The following is a 20282-nucleotide window of genomic DNA, read 5'->3' on the forward strand; positions in this document are numbered from 1 at the left end:
GCCACAAAAGTAGACGAGAAGAAACTGAGTTAGCGCTGTCAACATATACTGACCTGAACCAGAAGCAGAAGTAAAGCAGGCATTTATGGGCTGGATCTAAGCTGCCCTGTTTCACTTCTGCTTTTTCCTGTTCAGATGGAAGAAGACCTGACGCTGCTGTGAGTAGTAAGTCACTGAATGAACAGGAGGGTTTTTACACGCTTGCTGTTACACTTGAGTGATGAGGAGGAAGGGTTTATCCCTCAGGGTGAGTAGTTCCACCATGAGAAAAATCACCGTTCAGGTTCATTCTGAGTCGGGTCTAAAAACGCCTCTCGAATCGACTTAAGCAGTAAATTATGCTGTTTTTTAAATCTTTTGTTCGTGTCTCTGGTGTTCGAAGCTCACGTGTTTAAACGCAGTAGATTTACTGTCGGTTATTGTCATTTTATAACAAGAAGCAAAAGGGAAAGCGGGCTGCTTGTGAGTGAATGTTGCAATATTATAGGAGAACAAAGCAACAGCTACTAAGGCTGAAGTCAACGCAGTCACAGGGAGGATTAAATCATCAGTGAGTTGTCCGTCATGGTGGGACCGCTCCACTTTTACTTCGTTTCGTGCTCACCACCGTGAACAACAACATCCTGGTTTCCATCATGTGAGCAGTTGTAGACACGAGTGTGGTTACTTGTGCTGTAAAGGCTGTGAGTCACAGAGTGAAAAGTTTGCCACTTATTAATAATAATGTAATAACCAAGGTAAAATGACAGAAACTCACATGTCACACTCGTATGATTTGCGTTTTTTTGGTTTCATTATCTAAAATGTCCTCTGATTTAGATAATTAGTCATCTATATTTGAATTCAAACCAAAATATTGACTGGAGTAGTGTGTAATTTGGAGTTGGAGCAACATCACTAGTTCTAGTCTAGTCTCCGTCATGCCACGGGTAAATAACTGTCATTTACTCCCTTCAGTGAATCATGGCTCTGTCCAGCTCTATTCATCCAATTCTGATTGAAGACGCCAACCTAGAAAACTGGAAGGTGATCGGCTCCGGGGGGTTTGGCCAAGTCTACAAGGCCCGGCATCATAAGTGGTGCTGCGACGTGGCCGTTAAGCTTCTACATTACGATGACGGGTGAGTTCGCTGGTTCAGATGACCTTTGTTTCCGGTGAGACAAAGCGTTGATCACTGACAAGCGCGGACGTTCACACACAGGAGAAGCTCGTCTCTGCTGCGGGAGGTGGAAATGATGCGTCAGGGAAGTAGCCCCTACGTCATCCAGGTCCTCGGGGTCTTCAAGGGCCGACCCCCATCCTCGGGCCCTTCGGCGCAGCTCGGCCTGGTCATGGAGTTCATGGAGAGGGGAACCCTGGCGTCTCTGCAGGTAAACTACCGGTTGGGCCTTGGGGTCCTGACTTGTCTCCGGTAAATGACCTCACGTGTCTCCTAACAGGACAGCCTATGTGGCGCCCCGCCGTGGCCGCTGGCCTTCAGACTGGCTCACCAGATTGGTCTGGGTGTCAACTTCCTGCACAGCCTCACGCCGGCCCTGCTCCACCTGGACCTGAAGCCCAGCAACGTGCTGCTGGACTGGTACCTCAATACCAAGGTGAGTCTGAGCCTCTGGGAAGAAGCTAGGGCTCATCTGGCTGCATGTTTATCGCACTTTATGAGCTTCTCCTTTCTATTTCAACAGTCAGCTTCAATAAACAGGCTATTACGCATAACAGTGTTAATATAGTGCAGGAGATGAAGGATAAACTAATATTAATTAATGTGCATCGCTTATCAACAGTTACAACTTTGCCTGTGGTGGTAATGTTCTGCATCTGATTATATTTTTATATTTACGAATGTCAAATAGACTGACTCATCACTGGCTTTGGTGCTTTCTGTGTTTTCCATGCTCCCCAGCAGCTTCCTTCCTCTCTGTGCTCATTTTCTTCTCCATTGTGTGTTCTTTGTTTTTTTGTCCAGCTCACAGATTTCGGACTTGCCCGGTTTTCATACAGTGTCACACGGGCTTCTAAGAAGGACAGCGAGGAGGAAGGCGGGACAATCAGCTACATGCCCCCGGAGGCCTTTGACTTGTCATACTCGCCTACGCGAGCCTCTGATATTTACAGGTACAGGAGCGTACTAATGCACACACAGGCAACAGTGTCGTAAATTAACAGGAACACTGCAGGTGCTTTAAGGTAAAAGCCTTTAAGGGTGTTTGTTCAGATCAGATAATTCCAGTCGGTGTTTCCAGACACTGATTATAGCTTCGTTCTCAATGCCGTAATAGACACAAAATAATTCATGGTTGTAAACACACCGTGAGCCAAAAACTAGTGGGTGTGACTGTGTTAATGGTCCTGACTTGCAGCATTTTCTGCCTGTCTTTCAGCTATGGAATCCTACTGTGGTCCATTGTCACGGGAAAGCAGCCATATGCCAGTAAGTGTCAGCGGACTCATCAAACCTCGCGTCTGCCCGGACTAGCGCTAACACTCTCCATCGTTGCTCTTTTGTAGATGCCCTGTCCAGCATCGTGCGGCTTCGCATCCCGCAGGGAGACCGACCGTCGCTGGAGGAGATCCGAAGCCAGGCTGCAGGACGTGCAGGCATAACGGGACTGATGGAGCTGATGGTGAGATGCTGGGAGGCAAAACCCGACAAGAGGCCTTCGTCCTTTGGTGAGAACTGCTTGTTTACCATTAGCGTTGGAATAACATGATGGAACGTCTACGGAGTGTCTTTACTTTGTTTGCCCAAAAGTCTCTTCAGTCCTGACTGGGTCGTCAAGAAAGGTTATACAAGCCAGTGTTGTATAAATGGAAGCTACTGTACAGTAACTGTAGCTTCTTGACCTTTATGATCTTTATCGTTGGCCATTGGGGATGGAAATCTGTGGGTCCAAACATTTACCTCTCAGCAGACCCAAACATGGCTGAGTTGTTTCCTCCCTCCTGAGCCAGAAACAGATTCTGGTTTCCAGGTCAGCTTTGTATTTACTGTGGTTTTACAGTAGCAGTCGGGGTTTCCACCAAACACACAGCTCACACACACTATAACGTCTTCACGCTGTGTTTTAACAGAGTGTACAACCATGACAGAAGAACTGTACAAGATGCACAAACACGCAATTAATGACGCTGTCCATCAAGTTCTGAAGAAACTGGTGAGGACCCCGTCTCTACAAACTACTCCAAATTAAAGTGTAAAACTTTGATATGACACAGCCAATCCTTGTTTTCATTTCTAAGTGATGACACTGCCTAATGTGCTCTTTCTCTTCCTCTTTCCAGGACCAAAAGGAAGAAGAAAGCCTAGCAGAGCATGTTGAGAGGTTTCATATCACTCAGACCTCGGGTTGGTTTGTAAAATACATTTGTATGTTACACCACTTTAAAGGGGATTTTTCATAACTTTCCGTCATGTGTATTAGCTTTGAATAAATGTTGTGTCTGCACAATACAGTCGATGCGTGGTCTTAGCTTAGCAGAAAATTGTAATTGTAATGTGGAAATCCCACACAAAAATAATATTAATTATTTAATTGTATGGTATTATTTGTAGAATGAGCCCTGGTTTACCACTTCCTCTGTGGTTCTGGTGGATTTCTTAGGTTCAATTCATTCATACAGTAATTCAAACAGTAAAGTACTGAGACTGATCACAAAGTACTACTCATCTAACTATTAACAAAATTAAGCCACTTTCTCATGATTTTGACAATTTCGTCAGTGTTTGTTAAATTAAATTGGATGTTATGACAAAACAAAAATGTTTCACGTGTTTATATGTGATCTTTATTGCAGGTGTGAACATTAAAAATGTGCCGACAGGACGCCCGCCGATTCAGGTGAGATCACAAAAACTGAGACTGTTGCTCTAAACTGCAGAGACGCGAAGGAGCTCAGAGCAGAAAATTTCAAGATGTGCTTTCCTCGTTCTTCACCCCAAGAGTGTCATTGACCAACAGCATTTTTCTTTTTCCATATTGGTGGTTGGCATCAGAAAATATTACCGATATTACAATATTACATCACTTCCTGCTGCACCAGGGGAATTTTTACAGGAAATAGTGTGAACACAGCAAATGTAAAAGCTTCGTGCAACCAATGATCCTTCTGTGGGTATTTACTCTCACAAATATACCTAAACCTGACTGACCCGAATAAACCAAGAACCAAGGACCATTTGATATTCATTTGAACTGTAAAATATAATAAAGTTAAAAGAAAAAACATATACCGTATGTCCCACAATTATTGTATTTGTTAACAGTGCTTAACTACACTTACCTCTATGTTGTTAGAGATGTAATTGGAAAAAAGACGAGAGGGTAAAATTCCGCCACTCTAGGATAATGAAATCCTCTCTGATGAAACATTGTTGTGCCACGATTGTCACTGAACATTTGGTAGAAAGTCAGTTAAGAACAGTAAGACAAAAACCAAAACACAAAGTTCAAACTTTTAGTCCTTTAGTTCAGTGTGTGGTGAACAGCCAACAGATGGGATTTCAACTTCCTTCTCATTCTAGGAAATGGCTGGTAGTTGGACTTCAAATTCAAGAGTCAAAGGTAAAGAGAAGGTTTCTTAAAAAGCTTCTTAAAACCCTCCAATGTGTAAACATGTCTTTACAGCTTTATTATTTAAATGTTTTCACGTGTTTCAGATGTGCCCTCACCTCAACGTGCGAATGTTTGTAACGTTGACCATTCCGGCTCGGCAGCTTACTGTGAAGTAAAACCATCATCTGTTCACCCCATTGAATCGTTCCCACCGTCTCATTCAATCAGGAGGTTGCACCCAGTCAAAACAGCAAATGCATCTTTAAAGCAAGCGCACCTTCATCAGTATCAGGTGTTTTTTCCTGTTGAATCATTGCTTTTTACGATTGTTTCATGATATGACGAAAATCAGAAAACAGGAAGTTATGTCTAACAGCCTGTGTGTGTTTGCAGCGCCAGGTTTCCAGCCCTGACTCCCTCTCAAGCAACGCCCCCATGACAGGTAAAGTCAACATTTACTTCAGCAACGTAACTGGATTGCAGAGCGGCTTCAACAACACCATGACCATTTACACCACGAGCCCCGTAGAGAGGAAACGCCATCCGACAGCCCCATCTGCTGTTAACCTCCCGCCGCATCCAGGAAAAAGAAAACAGCAGACAGGGGGAGTGTGACGAGTGTGCGTCGTGTGGTGTTCAAGTTCTCTTTCACACGTATCTCTGTGGTTTGTCCTGTGTTGCACAACAGTAGGACTTGAGATGACTAAGAGGCATTCCTCTATAAAAGCTTGATTTTTTTTATCCTGTGCCTTTGCTTTTTAAATCTGCAGGATTCAGATTGTGTGTAAAAAGGGTTTTGTAAGTGCAGTATGTACGGCTAGTTTTTGGACAACCTTTATTTATTCTGGTTGGGTTTTTTTATGCTCACACATCATTTTTTCCTGTGAGCAACGTCTGAGCCAATTGTGGTCATATGGTTTGTTTTTTTGTCCAACTGTGGCCCACAAATATTCACAGTCACGATGCCAGCTCTAATTTGGAAGCCAAACAGCAGCTTGATTATTAGTCAAAGCTTCAATATATTCAATATAGCTATTCAATATAATCTGTTCAGAATATGTTTTTACCACATTATGTATGTGACAAAATAAATTGAAGCTTTTTTCTGGTGCTGAAATCTTTATACCTTTGGTATTTCAAGTGCTAGGTATATTTACATGGTTCATATATTTATTCACATTGGAAATATAGTTGGATCATGGAAACATAACAAATATTAGAAATTTTGAAATGTGCAAAAACCCCATTGATTTTGTATTTAACAATGACTTGAGGGGAGTGGAGGCAAAACACATTCAGGCCCAAATTGGTTTAAATATAAACCAGGATCATAATGAAAATGGTGATCAATAATGGTGCATGAAATCTTAGCTTTAAATACTTCACTTAGTAGGAACATGATGTAGCTTCAGTGCTGGAACCAACATACAGTGAACATTAATGTAATTGCTTGTAATATTGATAATTTCTATTAAATGAGTCTCTCTTTGCCTCTTTGTTTATTTTATTAAGTCCCAGGAACACAACTACTGCATATTTTGCAGCCTTGGGTCTGTTTGTTAATGCACGGTTGGTTTTACTGTTTTCAGCAAGGTTTCAGGGATTCGGTGGCTGAGAACCAGTTACAGACAGAATTATACCGAACAAAAGAGCCAGGGTCACTATGGGGCCTATTAGGATTACTAAAATGGGAGAACTACTGTATCAAACACGCATAATTCAAAAGTCTAGTTCACCCAAAATACACAAGGAAAATTGGAAGGAACACGGGGACTACTGTGAAGCATATGAAACGATCTGGCACAGAAAGGAGGAGGGCATGTTGCTATAAATAGTAAGGGAATGGCTGCGGATTTGAGGGTGGGTACGTATTAACATACAACATGGAATAAAATGAACAAAATAGATCATAAATGAGGCTTTGTGTTAAAGAGGAAACACAATTACATTACATGATATTTATCATCAAGGTCACAGTCGCTGCTGGACTGCATCCTAATGGTTTGTGTTGTATGTTTTTGGCCTCATTCATTTTAAATGCACAGGCCAAGACATTATAATACATTCTAATAAGTTTGTATACATTTGTATTTTGTGTTTTAAATATGTGAAAAGTTACCCAACACTACATCTGCATCTGTAACTTAATGTTTTTGCCACCAGCATCTGTAGAGGGCGCCCCTGTTTTTCTTTTAGGCTAATAAGGTGTTTATGACTCACTGCTGTCTTTTTTTTTTTTCTTATTAACAAAATGACTTGTTTTACTGACAAAAATACTTACAGTAGACCAGGTGTCTAGCTAAACCCAAGCCAAATAATAAAATCAGTATAGTCGCAACAAAAAAGTTTAATCCATATGTTAAGATCGATGCTTTGTATATATAAAATAAAGTAAAATATAAACTAAAATATTGTATATTTACTGTAGGTTGCAGCTGTCACACATGGAATAATTCCACTTTTCATGACATCAGAGAGACATTTGTTACAACGTCTTCACTGGAGGTAAAGTTAAATGTGGACTCCAGACGTGCCTCTCCAAAGTGCTAACACACGCCTCTGCTGTGCGCCGGTGCGTTGACACGAATCGGTTATGACAGTTCAGTGTGAACGCAGCAGGCTCCTGGCACCGGGTCCCTGTCTTCACTGCCAGGCCTCCATCTGCCTCATCTCTGGGCCGGATCCACCGCCACAGAGCCGCGCAGGCTCCTTGTGCGGTTCTTATATGTATAGTAGAAAACAACAGCACTGGGACATTAGAAGTATTGACGGTATTTACTGAAATCAAACAATCATGAATAAAAGGATATATATTGATATATTCAGCATATATCTGTAGGGCCCCCCTGTTTCCTAAACAGCTACTGTAGTTAGAGCATGACTTATTGAGTTCATGGAACATGTACTGTTGGTTAAAAATAGCTACTAAGCTCTGGGGGTGCCTTAGGCCATTCGTTGTACGAATTCATTCGAGGTAAAAAGGAAATTCATATGCGTACGTGTTTACTGTATAATTTTCATTGCATAACTAATGCACACAGGCCAAACACTAAGAACTTATACCGTAAGTCAAACCCAGACGCTTTGAAGAATGGGGTCAAGTTGGCTGAGAGCTCATCTGACTGCATTCTTTAACATCTTCCACAACAAAGTTCCTATACATACATATTTGTGTGTGTGTGTGTGTGTGTGTGTGTGTGTGTGTGTGTGTGTGTGTGTGTGTGTGTGTGTGTGTGTGTGTGTGTGTGTGTGTGCGTGCGTGTGTGGGGAATGGGTGCAGTGCAAGGAGTACAATGGTTTTCTTTATTGCCAGTATTGCCACAGACGTTTCCATACTTCATGCATTAAAGAAACTTCACAAACTGTGGACAGACATGATTTCAGCAAGCAAAGCCAACAGGCAAATGGAAATTACATCAAAGGTGATTGTGTGCATGTTGAGTACAGCTCGTTCATCAAGTTGCATCAAAGCAGTTCACTGTTGCAACTGTTTCATGTTTCCTCATCAGTGTCATGTAGCCTAAAACCAACCCCGTCTATACTTGGCTATAACATGGAACATACAGCATGTAACCCTACAAGGGGAAAACCAGGAAGCCGGAGAAGGTGGAGTACTTCCACCCTCCCATCAGATTCCCCCTTTCCAGTTTGAGGTAAGCTTTATCTCCCCTCTCCATCATCACCAGCCCAGCGTTGGTGGCAGCTTCCCTGGTCACGTCCTGGTCACCAGCAAAGGCTGAGATCACAGGCCAGCCGTTCAGAACCAAACTCACCTGGAAACAGAGGGCAGGTCAATGGGGACATGCAGTGCCAGGAAAAGGTCAAGTTGTAGTTGCCTTTTAAGCTGCTGTTTTTACTTGAATTGTCTGCCGGTTGTAAACCTTCACAACGTGAAAGCTGAAACTGTAGACTCCTTTCCTTGGAGCCACAAAGATGCTCCTGGCGGGATCAAAATGGCTGCCAACGTTTACCAAGATCTAAGAGGAAACAAGCCGACAAGAAGTGAGATGAAAAGAAAAACCGTGGTCCAAAAAACCCTTCAATCAGATCATCCTGAGGAGTTCTGTGATCACTTTATCATTATCAGCTCTCTTTAGCTAGTTTTCTTCATTTCCAAAACATGTAATTATGGTAGGATATTTAAAACCTGATTCACCTCAACCAGACACTAACTGGTATTCATAAATCACTTCTCATACATAGAGTCTATAAGCTCCTCACAGTTTCATCTTGGCGATTCGAGGTGTGTAATTAATTACTTAATTACTGTAGAGTGAGTTGTTTGTGACACAGTTAATGAAGCTTCCTGTATGACACACTGACTCCCAGACACATTTATGTCAGTAAATAAGTTGGCACAAACATGATGCGCTGTGTGTGCTGTCAGGAAAGTGACCGGAACAAACCAAGTTTGGTCACAGCCCTGACGTCAGCAGGAAGTAGTGTTTCTTCACCGCTCATTAATTACTGTACTTAGAGGCACATGACTCATTGTTGTAGATTAGGTCATTGATGTTGCAGAAGTCTACGATACAAGAGCACATGGCTGAAACCCACCTGGTCAAAGTAGATGGTCATGGTGCGGTTGCTCATCTCCGAGGGTTCGTGGTTGGTGTTTCGGATGGCTGAAAACGCCACGCGCCCGGTCCCTGAACGCACCGACATGCCCAGAGCGCTGCCCGACGGCTCTGCGGAGGGGGTGGAGTCGCACACCACCAGGCACTTGCCCTCCAGCACGATCGGCTCCGTGTCATTCTGGCCGCGGACCCCCGAGGGCCCCCAGGGGACAGGAAGCAGCAGTCCGGCGAAAAGCCCATAGCAGGAGGCAAAGATGAGCGACGAGGGAGGAGACGGAGGGGGCATCGCTCTAAATCACTACGTGCTTGGGAGCTTTGTTGGCGTTTCAAATCCAGGAATGGCTCTCGGTGTCTCTCCAGCAAGAATGCTTCTTGAAAACACCTCACCGTCGTAACGCTGTCAGAATTTCAAATGGAAACCACCAAGGATTTCATGCATTTCTTCAGGCATTAAACATGGTTATCATGGCTGTTCCTCAACGTTCAGTTCTGCCAACTGTGGGTGGAGCTGCTCTGGAGATGACTACTCGCTGGCACTTAACGGGAAGCTTTTCAAAATCATATCAGACGAGAACTTCTGGTTATTTAGTTCCTCGAAGTTTGACTCAACACCTTGGTGCTGACACAAGATCCGAACCAGTTTGGAGGCTATTTAGACTTCAGGCCTGTTTGAAACACAGAATATTAGATGTCAGTTTTTGAAGCACTGCAAATCATTGCTGTCTAATGCAGATGTTGCTTGTGTAGATTTGATAATTGCTGAGAAGAGTCCTACATCAAAACCACTCTGTACCACCACTAATAAACTGTTCATCCAAAAAACTGCAATAACACAATATGTAAGGATTTATTACAGTAGTATTATATAATATTATTACCTATTATTGTGAGTTTGTATAAAATATTGTAATTACATTTCTTCTTCTAACTTTGTTTTCCATCATAATCAAATACACCTGTGATATCAAAGTAGAAATCACAACTGCATTTGATATTCCTCCAAAGGGTTTTGTCATTAGCTGCCGTGATCCCCAGAGAGAAAAACAAAAATTAGGGGAACAGCAGCAATAATGTGTGCGTGTGTAAAAAGACAATACGTCAATGAGGGAGGGATGAGGTAACGCTTGGCCAGAAAGAGGCTGACACAAGTTCTGCCAGCTGGGCCCAGGAGGGGGGACAGGGGACTGTCACAGTCCCACCACAGAGAAGCCATCTGTGGGTAAACACTCCCACTCCTTGTCCCTCTCTACCTTTTCTATTCAATCCCCGTCTCTGCGGTTGCGTTCCTTCACATGCCCACACGCAGATCCGTCCTTCTATTTCTGTGAGGACGCTCGTTGACATAATGCCCTTTAACATCAGAACTACCGTACGTTATTGCCCATAATCGTTGCTGCAACATTAAAAACCCCGACACAATCTTATCTCTAAAATCATCTGAACCACCAAACAATGCTTTGAAGTGAGGACAGGTCAAAACAATGTCCTCACTTCCAAAATGTTCTCACTTTTGTTCTGGTTCCCATCACGTAACAAGTACAAGAACACAAACACAGTTCGCCCATGTACCAGGTGTACTGTAGGTTCCCACATGTTATCAAGATATCACAAGATATCAATCACACTCAATAAAAATACAAATCAACGATAATATTGTGTCTGTTAATATTTACCTGAACATTAGATAATGTACTTGTTGTATTATACTATGGTAGATGAACACTTTACTATTTATATATATGTTTTAGCACACAATTTAAAAGTTTAAAAATTTCAAATTACAACAAAGAGTTCAAAGTTTTTACTTCCTTTATATCTATCATTATTATTACATTGCTGAAAATCACCCACCTCTGCAGCTGCAAACAGCAGCGATTTGCTCAGTGAAGTTGGACGATCCTGGAAGCCGCGCTCCCGTCTGCCCTCACACTCACGCTTGTCCTCCCGCTCGCGCTCTCCTCCATTGCCCTCTGCGTAGCTATCTTTATGCTCGAGCAGACGTTGAAGCACATCGCGATCAATGCGGCCCTTCTGTTCTCACGTCTCCTCGGCCCCCCTGGATCTGTTCCTCCTCCCTCTCTTTTACCTCAGATTTCACACCTCAGACGGTGGGAGTGAAAAGCACAGTTACAAACTAAAAATGTGGCTTTTCTAGTTATTAGGAAAGACTAATGAAATTAATGGGCAATAGCAAATTGAAGCAACCACATTTTGTTTTTGAGAAAATTCTAACTGTCATTAGATTGTTCACAGTAAAATAAGGAAAGAAAGATTGTACTCCATGTTTGTAAAGGTGTGAAATGGCCACCGACACATTATTTTCACTCACTCAACACATTTAAACTGAAAAAACAATAGAACAATACTTACCAAAACGCTGCTTTTGGATTTAAACCCCTAAACAAATAACAGGTAAACCCCAAAACAAACAAAGAGGCTGCAGTTAAAGTCTGAAACCTTTTGTTGACGTCACTGAGTCATAGGCAAAACAAAGGATCTCAAATAAAGCATTGGTTCATAATTGTATTAAAGCAACAACGACCGTCTTACATTATCACCATCTTTTGACCACACGTCTTTGGTAAAAAAATTAACCTTGTCATTAAACTATGTTCAGAGGTGATTGTATGTCAGAGAACTTAAGGCTAAAGTAAGAATGGACGATATCAGCTCATCATATGAGCACTGCTGACGATCTGTCTTCAGTTGACAAGTGTAAAAAGCAATATTTTAAATTTTCTTTTGCAAATAATACTTAGTCTAAGCTCTCGGGGTCAAGGTGGAGCTCCAGCAGGTCAGGGAGAGGCGCTGGAATTTCCTAAAACAATAAGATCCCTGTCAAAAGGTGCGAGCGAGAGGCGCTGTAACTTAAGAAGAGGAGGCCCCGCCCTCTGCAGAACGCCATCCACGCAAAGGCATGACTTCAACACGTCAAGCAGGTAAAAAAAATAACTTTCCTAAAACTTGAAGGTTAAAGGTAGAAATGTATGACCTTGTTCATTGTTGTGCAAAAAATCACTTTCAAACATTAAATTTCAACACTGTTTTTATTTTCAGTTTCACAGTTTTTACAAACAAGTAAAAATCCTTCATGCTATCATACATGACTTATATATATACAAAACTATATATAAGATTATAGTAGTGTTCATGTTCATTAATATAAACAGCCTGTCACAGGCCAATATGGTGCAAATACTAGTATAGTAAAAAATTCAAGACCCATTTCAAGAACATTTCTTAAAAAAGAATGAAAATCATTTTCTTTCAGTTGGTTTTAGGATCTTTTCCTATTTCCTGGACCCTTCAGACTTCAACAGGGCAAATAACCAGCGGAGCCGCGTTCTTCCCGCTGTCCTGAACGCAGGGGTTGAAGTAGGGGCAGAGGGGCCCGCTGAAGCCACAGCCGCTGTACGTGTAAATGTGGGTCTTGGCCTCGGCGTCGTAGAAGGACACGGAGCCCTCGTCGTAGTCCAGGAAGATGCCCACTTTGTGGGGGGTCTCGTGGAGGTGGAGGGGGGTGGAGGGGCCGGTGCAGGCAGACAGGCTGCCGCCTTTGCGTCGGCAGATGGCCCAGTAGCCGCTGTCGGGACGCACCGTGATGAGCCCCTTCCTGTTGATGGACTCTCTGGCGACGCCCAGGTCCCAGTCCGTTTTATCCCCCACCTGGAACACAGAAACACAGCAGGGGGTTAAAACGCTGTAAATGTTCTCCTTTTAACACATATGTGGGTGTTTGGGGTCTGTTTGCTCCTACCTGCACCACCCAGAAGCGCCTTCCGGACGTGAAGCGTTGTTTCCCCAGGACACAGACGCAGGAGTCGAACCTGAGAGGGCTGCTTGGGAGCGGGGTTCTCTTCTTCTGGCAGCTGACCTGTGGGGGAGTACAGGAGCTCATCATTATAGGGTACGCGTTGTTAGCATCATTTGGAGCGCGTGGGTGAGATTAAACTGTTTAGTTACAGTGGTCTGATGTGATCGTGTCCACATTCGTACCTTTTTTCCGTCCGCGGACACGGCCAGCCAGTCGGACGCAGTGTTGGGATCCAGGGTGACATGAACTGCACAAGCGAAGAAATAGACAAGTTAGACGAGTACTTGATAAAAAGTAGAAGGAGAAAAAGGTCATGATGCGTTTGGCGCTGGACCTACCTGCATACTGATTCAGCTTGTTTGCCTCTGCAGAAAAGAAAAAAAGGGTTGAGACACCATTCGTTTTCCCTCAGGAGAAATCAGTTCAGGGCCGGACCTGGATGACGGCGCCTACCTTCCGCACACAGCTGCTTTTCAGCCGCCCGACAGACGCCCACGAGCGCGGACACGGCTCCGCGCAGCGCGCCCACGCAGCGGTCGGCGTGCACCGCCACCCCGGCCCAGTCCCTGTCCGGTGGCAGCGCGCTGAGAGACGGGAAGCTCTGGAACACAGGCGTGTGATGAGCGCGGCTCCGGAGCCCGGAGCCCAGAGCCCGGAGCCCAGAGCCCGGAGCCGTCTCACCTGCAGCACGTGCAGCGGGTCCTGCGCCTGCTCCAGCAGCTGCAGCTCGCCGTCGCTCGCCTGCAGCGCGTTGACCTCCTGCCTCAGGTCGCCGAGCAGCTCGTCGGCCCGCTCCTCGGCCTCCTCCTGCCGCCGCTCCAGCTCCTGCACCAGCTCCGCCCGGTGCCTCTGGATGGTGCTTATCAGCAGGGTGCAGACCTGGGAACTGTTCTCAATCTCTCTCTGTGTGATTTTCTGTGGGTTGAAAGGATAGCGGGAGTTTAGGCAACGTGTAACGAATCATCTTTTTGTTGTTGGTGCATCCATGTAACAGAGCCAGACTTACTTTGCCCAGATCCACTGACTTTTCTATCTCCTCTATTTTTTTCAGTCTGGTCTGGATCATCTTCTGAACGTGAACATTCTTCTCCCTCACAATCGCCTGAAAGGTTCAACCGTCGTTAATACCCAGTTTTCCAACAGGGTCGCAGCCGTTGGACAAAACGCAGTTGCCTTCACCTTGACCTTGTTGCTCTCCTTCTCCATGACGACGACCTTGTGCTGCTTGTGCTCCCGCCTGCTGCACTTCCCGCACACGGGCGCGCGGTCGTTCTTGCAGAACATGGTGAGGGGCTCGCCGTGCTTCCTGCACAGGTGGCTGCTGGGGAAGGTGGCGGGCTCCGTCAGGCGGTGCCGCTGCAGCTCCGGGTCCCTCAGGTGGGGCCACAGGTGCAGGTCGCAGTACGAGGCCTGACAGACGAGGCAGGACTTGACGCACGGCGCCGCGGCGCCGTCGCCGCAGACGTCGCAGGCCGGCGCCTCGGCGCTCTGGACCCGCCGCGGCGCCCAGCCGCCCGGCGGCGCGGCGGCGGCGGCATCCCCTCCCTCTGCTGGCGTGGATATAGATCTGTTGGAGTGAAATGGAGATATGAATATGCTAAATCCTAATTAAACACTGCAAGGTTGAGTTTGCAATAATTCGACCCACCTCTTCAATATGTCAATGATATCAGCGAACGTGTGGTTGATGCGGGGCTCTGGCCGCTGCGGGAACACCTCTTTGCACAGCGGGCAGTCCGGCTTGTTTTTGGTGTCCCAGTAGTCCTCGATGCAGTCCAGGCAGGCGTTGTGTCCGCACGGGATGGAGACGGGGTTGGTGTAGATCTCCAGACAGATGCAGCACCGAAACTGCTCCTCGAGCTGCAGCGGCGTCAGGTTACTGACTGTGGGGAAGACGTGGTTTTAATAAACACGACGGACAGTGACGGACTGTCACAGTAGCTCAGCTCCGTCCAGTGAAACCAGCTCACAGGGCCTCATTCACCCCTCATAGTGTCACGTCTGTCTGCGTCGAAGCTACATTTCAACAATAAAATTCAGTCCAAACATTCAACAGATTTCCTGCCAAATCTATTAGTTTCTAAAACATAGAAAACCCTGGCAGACAGGACATCCCCCATGATACACACGACCGGTGCTTTGACTGGAGTTATTAGCATTATTCTTATTCTAACTGTCTCTGAAACTCATTAAATGATGTCACCAGAGTGGTTGTGGGGAGTTTGTGTTGTAGTATTAATGAAGTCTTACCGGTCTGGCTTGTGCTGTTCAGTGTCCTGTTCATCTTTGCTGATGCAGCTCATGTGGCGAACAATGTGTGCAGTGGTTTAAATACTGCTCCTTGTCTGAGGAAGCTTTAGTCACACGCTGACTCCTCCCAGATCAGATTCACATTCAGGTATTTCTGGTCTTTTGCCTTCAGGCGATGTCCTGTATTTTTTGGCTATAAAATGAATTTTTGAAGCGTCTTGACGTGGACTGCTTTTGGAAAACGCCCCTCGAGCCGACGTAAATTTCTAGGCCGGATTTTTAAAGTCATCTCCGCTTTTAGTCTTTTTCGGTCAAATAAATACCAGAGTGTTGTAGATTTCAAAATAACAAAATACAGCTCGAACGCAAGCGTTCAACCATGCAACCGTAAGATGTCTGCTTTTTATCGAGCATTGTGTAACGCAACATTCAGGTGTTTGTTGTTGTTTGAAACGTGTTTGTTTTACATATCTTGAACGTAGGCTCATGTGTCAGAACACAAGACATCTTATCTACTGTACGTGCAAAGAGCACAAAAGCCCATTCGTCAGCCTGTATAACAGTTGACAAGCCGTGACAATCTACAGTACACAGACAACTCAAGGGAACACATTGTTCAGATTCCAGGTCGGAAAAGTTAAAATATTGCCAATAACAACATTTTAACTGATTGGCTGATTTTCATGAACAGGTCTTAAGTTTCTTTCACGAGTAACGAAACTACAGATACAGAAACTCAGGCAGTTTCTACAACTTGAAAACTACAAACACCGTAAAAAAAACCCAACTTGCTTCAGAATTGATCTGAAGTGTGTTACTGAGCTGCTGAATCTGACGCAAGTCTGTTTGATGAGCACTGTTTAAGATAGTCTTTATTAGACAAGGTGGAGACTAGAATCGGCAGGTGATTCACACCGTCATAAAACGTTGATGCCCAGACTCTTACTTCATCATCTATGTTCCCGCGTCGGATTGGTTGTTGCAAGCATCCGTGTGTGCCAATCGGTGCTGGATGTGACGAAGGTGATTCACGTACACCTACACGTGTACATGTAGTGGAATGCAACTGCTAATGGAAAACAACTGAAGCTCATTCCATCTATAAAACATTCACTTGAAAACACTAAGTACTGTTTGTAGATTGTATTTATGTTTATAGATACATTTATGATTTATTCTCAAATCATCATCATCAATCTACCACTCCACTGAAACAAGGAAAGCACATATCATAGCAAAGTAACCTGGTTAGGAGTCTTAGTCCCTGTGACAAACGTACTTGAAGCACATTAGCTCGGCTGAGAAGACACCACACGTAAACCTCTATATTAGTAGATGTTTGAGCATCCAAGACAATGACCGCATCACTTACTGCTTCATCATAGTGGGACTTTCTTACAGTTTTTATTGATCGCTTTGACCTGTTTTACTAAAATAGGTTCCACTGAGTCTGCATCACAGTGGGACTTTCTTAATACTGGAAACCGGAGGTGATTATCTAATCCCTAAATCTCTTGCATCCTATTGGTGGTTGGACTCGCGCACCTGTACCAGTCCTGTGAGGGCTTCCAGGACTGAGCAGAGGTAGATTTGCATAAGGACAAAGTCACACGTCCTCGTTCTCATCGTCATGGGATCACATCCCTCCTGATTGAGGAATAGTCTTGACTTCTGGGGCTAGATGATTATACAGTAGCTTATTGAAGGAAACCTACCACCAGATTTCTATTTTGTTGCATGTAGTGTAGTTGGTTGGTTACGTGAAGTAGTGCTGGTAACGTGTGGACTGCATTTTGACTACATCAAATGCTTACAGTGTGGGCTCCTACGGTGACATGAGACGCTTCCAGTCTGACCAGCTCGACTGTTAAACAAATAAACCAACAAAGCATGCCAGCACGACTGCAAAAAGTGCACTCAGGATAAACTGGTTGGTGGCTGGAAAGTATTTGCTGTACAGTGAGGTTCGGGAAATGGAAAGCTAAGCTCGATTCTTCTGCTTAAGTCCCATTCATGATGAAAGTTGATGAATGCAACATTGTGGCTAAACGATGGCATTCAATACATGATGATGGCAAATATGCAAAGCAATTATAAATGTGGTTTAGATATTGTATGTCCACTACCTGCACTGCATGTCTGCAAGTCTTGCTACAGTTTCCTCCAGTGATTTTCTTGCCAAGTTGCAGTAATTTAGTGTACTTAGCAGTACAGACTTTTTAATATTCTTATTTTACCTGGTAGTTCCTGCTTAATTCTGCCTGGCTGTGATTGTTAGTGCTGTACATCTCTCCTGATCATTCTTGCTCTTGGCTCTAACCTGTTTTCTACCATGTTTGTGACAGGTAATGCTTGAAGATTTAGACATGCCAATATATCATACACTGGTCTTAATTTGCCATAGAGTTAATTGTCCTCTTCTTTTAAAGTCAGCCCAAACAACCGATTTCTACGTTAAAGGTCCACCATGGCTGCATTCACTCACTCACTTCTGCTGACAGATGTCAGAGTTAGCGAAAATTTATGCATTAGTACACACAAACGCAATGGCAGGTGTAATGGAAAAATTGTTTCTTCCTTATTTCTATGCAGTTATTATATTATTTATGACTTATGTTCTGCAATTAATATCTTCTGCTTTGTCTAACTTCTGTTTTATGTATTCAACATTTCACCTACATTGTTCAATGCTTGTCTATGCCTGATAGACTCTAGCTCTAAACCCAAGGCCGGGGAGTTGTAGTGTATCTCTCTGTCTGTTGAGATTTAGCACTCCTTCCTCTCCGATAGTCAGACGCCAGTGATGCAGGTGTAAACATCTCCAGACGCATGGCGACAGGGATGAGGTGGTGCATGCAGTTTTTTTGGGCTACACAGACGTTCCACTGTAGTCGGACAGAGCGGTTAAAAGGCAGAAGCAACTTGAGGATCGTGGACTCTTTGCATCACACCTTCGTGGTGTGTGCACTGATCTCCCCAGCTGGTTTTTGGTTTGTTGATGTGCACGATCAACATCCATGGTTTTGATTTGCTTTCTCCATTAACATTTTCCTTTATTTTTATAATAAATCACACAAAAAACAACTCTCTCATCTGCTTTTTATGGGGAATTTCCACCACACAGCGTGCCATGTATACTGCTGGGTTATGATGTCTAACTTGGCTTCTTCACATCCTGAACCATTCATTCCAAAAAGATGTATCAGGCGTTGTGTCACAGAATTCTTTTATTGTACTCGACATGTTGTGTAACTTCTCCTTGGATGAATTCCAGGAATGTGGGACATGTCGCTGAGCGTGTACCGGCCACCTGAGAGAGGCGTTATGGCGCCAAAGCTGCGGTTTTATATAAGTGATGATGTTTATTTAGAAAGTTAGCAGCGTAAAGGAGAAAGCATTAAAAGTTACTACAGTTTTTCCTATTGCTTAAACACTTTCTGCAGATATTAACCCATTAAGAAAAGGAAAGTCCCTCATTAGTTGTGTTCTCTGCACACACCTGATGCTGAGGATCAAACCGCAGACCTTTTGCCTTCCAAGGCTGATCTACTAACACTCGACTAAATGAGCTACCAGGCCACCATTATGTCAAAACTTTACACAAAAACCAATCATACATCAGCACTTGACGATTCACAACTCACATCTTTACCAAGATGAACCACAGCAAACTTAACACTCTTTTCTAAAAATGACAATTTGGGAACAAAACCTTACACACAAGCTCCATTTGAATCACCTTTCATATCACCAGTAATAAATGAGTTTCATATAAAACACTCCAGTCAATTGTGTTTGTTTGTGTGTGTGTGTGTGTGTGTGTGTGTGTGTGTGTGTGTGTGTGTGTGTGTGTGTGTGTGTGTGTGTGTGTGTGTGTGTTTAGTTTGTTCAACGTGTGTGAGTGTGTTTGTTTGTGTGTGTGTGTGTGTGTGTGTGTGTGTGTGTTGGGCTGGGGGCAGGGGCTCTGACTCCTCTCTCTTCGTCCTGCTCTCATTGCCTCCATGTTTTCTACCTGGGGCCTATTGTTTGGTGTTGTGTTTTTTTTGCAGGTGTTTTCAGGCGTGTGTGTGAGTGACTACATCTGTGTTTTTCCAATGATAACAGGTCATTTTGGTTTTGAACAAAGTGTCTAATGTAAGACAATGCATGTGGTGTTTTGTAATACAAGTTTACAAAATTTAGACGAAAGTGCAAACTTGTGATGAATAATGTCAAATGACACAGGTCAAAAGACTGAAGATGAAGATGCAAATTGAAGATGAAGGAGTGTTAAACAGGTGCTATGGTGAGTTCATACTGGTCTTGCTGGTTTCTAAAAGTTAGAAATAGACTGTTCTGTTTGTTCACCAAAGATAAAACAATGGAGCTTGGACTGCTTGAATGACATCAATGACAACTCCTTAGCAAAAGGGATGAAAACATGTGTCAATCTAATGACAAAGGGTTTACACATTTGCAAGCTGCCTTATTCTCGGCTGAAATAGTGATGATGAAGACTGAGTGGATCCTGTTTTCAAAAACAGGTCAAAGCGATCAATAAAAACTGTAAAAACTTCATATCTTTCGATGCCACGGTTGAGTTTCGTTTAAAGATCCATGCCATCAAAGAAAAAAAAGTGCACTCAGGATAAACTGGTTGGTGGCTGGAATGTATTTACTTTACATTGAAGTTCGGGGGAATCGAAAGCTGAGCTCGATTCTCCCGCTTACAGCTTTCGCCCATTGCTTACACACTGAAGGCGAACGCTTAGACCAAAGCCTTAATACTTAAACTTCTTGTAGCACAATCTTAAACGCAGCGTAACCACAGTTTAAACACATTTTCAAGTTTGCACTTTGGTCTCAATTCTGAAACACACTTATTGTGAAAGACTACAGACATACATTACATTAGCCAAAACCAAAATCCCATGTTATTATTGGGAAAACACTCTAAAGGCAACTGTAGTCACTCACACACACCTGAAAACCCCTGCACTAAAAACCCAACACTAACGAGTCTGAGCCTCAGCGCCACAAACAGGCCCCAGGTCAGAAACACGGAGGCAATGAGAGTCAGAGTGAGAGCAGGACAAAGAGAGAGAGGAGTT

The 20282-nt window shown here is 44.0% G+C and overlaps 3 protein-coding genes across 6 annotated transcripts; 1 reads left to right on the forward strand and 2 right to left on the reverse strand.

Moving 5' to 3' along the window:
* Window positions 1–101: 101 nt before the first annotated feature.
* Window positions 102–6041, forward strand: ripk3 (receptor-interacting serine-threonine kinase 3). 4 transcript variants are annotated; one of them, XM_029137864.3, is made up of 14 exons: window positions 130–247; window positions 958–1121; window positions 1203–1371; window positions 1441–1596; window positions 1965–2113; window positions 2380–2429; window positions 2507–2668; window positions 3071–3153; window positions 3281–3344; window positions 3794–3837; window positions 4521–4560; window positions 4656–4681; window positions 4780–4843; window positions 4945–5111. In XM_029137864.3, the coding sequence occupies exons 2-14, from the start codon at window positions 964–966 to the stop codon at window positions 4962–4964; spliced, it is 1185 nt and encodes a 394-aa protein (XP_028993697.1). In that variant the 5' UTR covers window positions 130–247; window positions 958–963; the 3' UTR covers window positions 4965–5111. The 4 variants fall into 4 exon arrangements, with proteins under 4 accessions (XP_040924921.1, XP_028993697.1, XP_028993690.1 ...); XM_041068987.2 differs by having other exon boundaries at window positions 102–165; window positions 4656–4843; window positions 4945–6041; XM_029137857.3 differs by having other exon boundaries at window positions 4656–4843; window positions 4945–6041.
* A 1270-nt stretch (window positions 6042–7311) lies between these two features.
* Window positions 7312–11954, reverse strand: si:dkeyp-74b6.2 (cerebellin-1). The gene is made up of 4 exons (XM_029138251.3): window positions 10980–11954; window positions 9109–9793; window positions 8409–8528; window positions 7312–8324 (listed from the first exon to the last, which is right to left on the reverse strand). Exons 2-4 carry the CDS (start codon window positions 9412–9414, stop codon window positions 8127–8129), a joined length of 624 nt encoding a protein of 207 aa, XP_028994084.1. The 5' UTR covers window positions 9415–9793; window positions 10980–11954; the 3' UTR covers window positions 7312–8126.
* A 202-nt stretch (window positions 11955–12156) lies between these two features.
* Window positions 12157–15345, reverse strand: LOC114847713 (zinc-binding protein A33-like). The gene is made up of 10 exons (XM_029137743.2): window positions 15193–15345; window positions 14591–14825; window positions 14122–14509; window positions 13949–14044; window positions 13624–13857; window positions 13396–13543; window positions 13281–13307; window positions 13125–13189; window positions 12886–13002; window positions 12157–12794 (listed from the first exon to the last, which is right to left on the reverse strand). The coding sequence occupies exons 1-10, from the start codon at window positions 15224–15226 to the stop codon at window positions 12435–12437; spliced, it is 1704 nt and encodes a 567-aa protein (XP_028993576.1). The 5' UTR covers window positions 15227–15345; the 3' UTR covers window positions 12157–12434.
* Between the last annotated feature and the right edge of the window lie 4937 nt (window positions 15346–20282).

The sequence above is a fragment of the Betta splendens genome, chromosome 2 (genome assembly GCF_900634795.4).
Source record: "Betta splendens chromosome 2, fBetSpl5.4, whole genome shotgun sequence".
Classification (NCBI taxonomy): domain Eukaryota; kingdom Metazoa; phylum Chordata; class Actinopteri; order Anabantiformes; family Osphronemidae; genus Betta; species Betta splendens.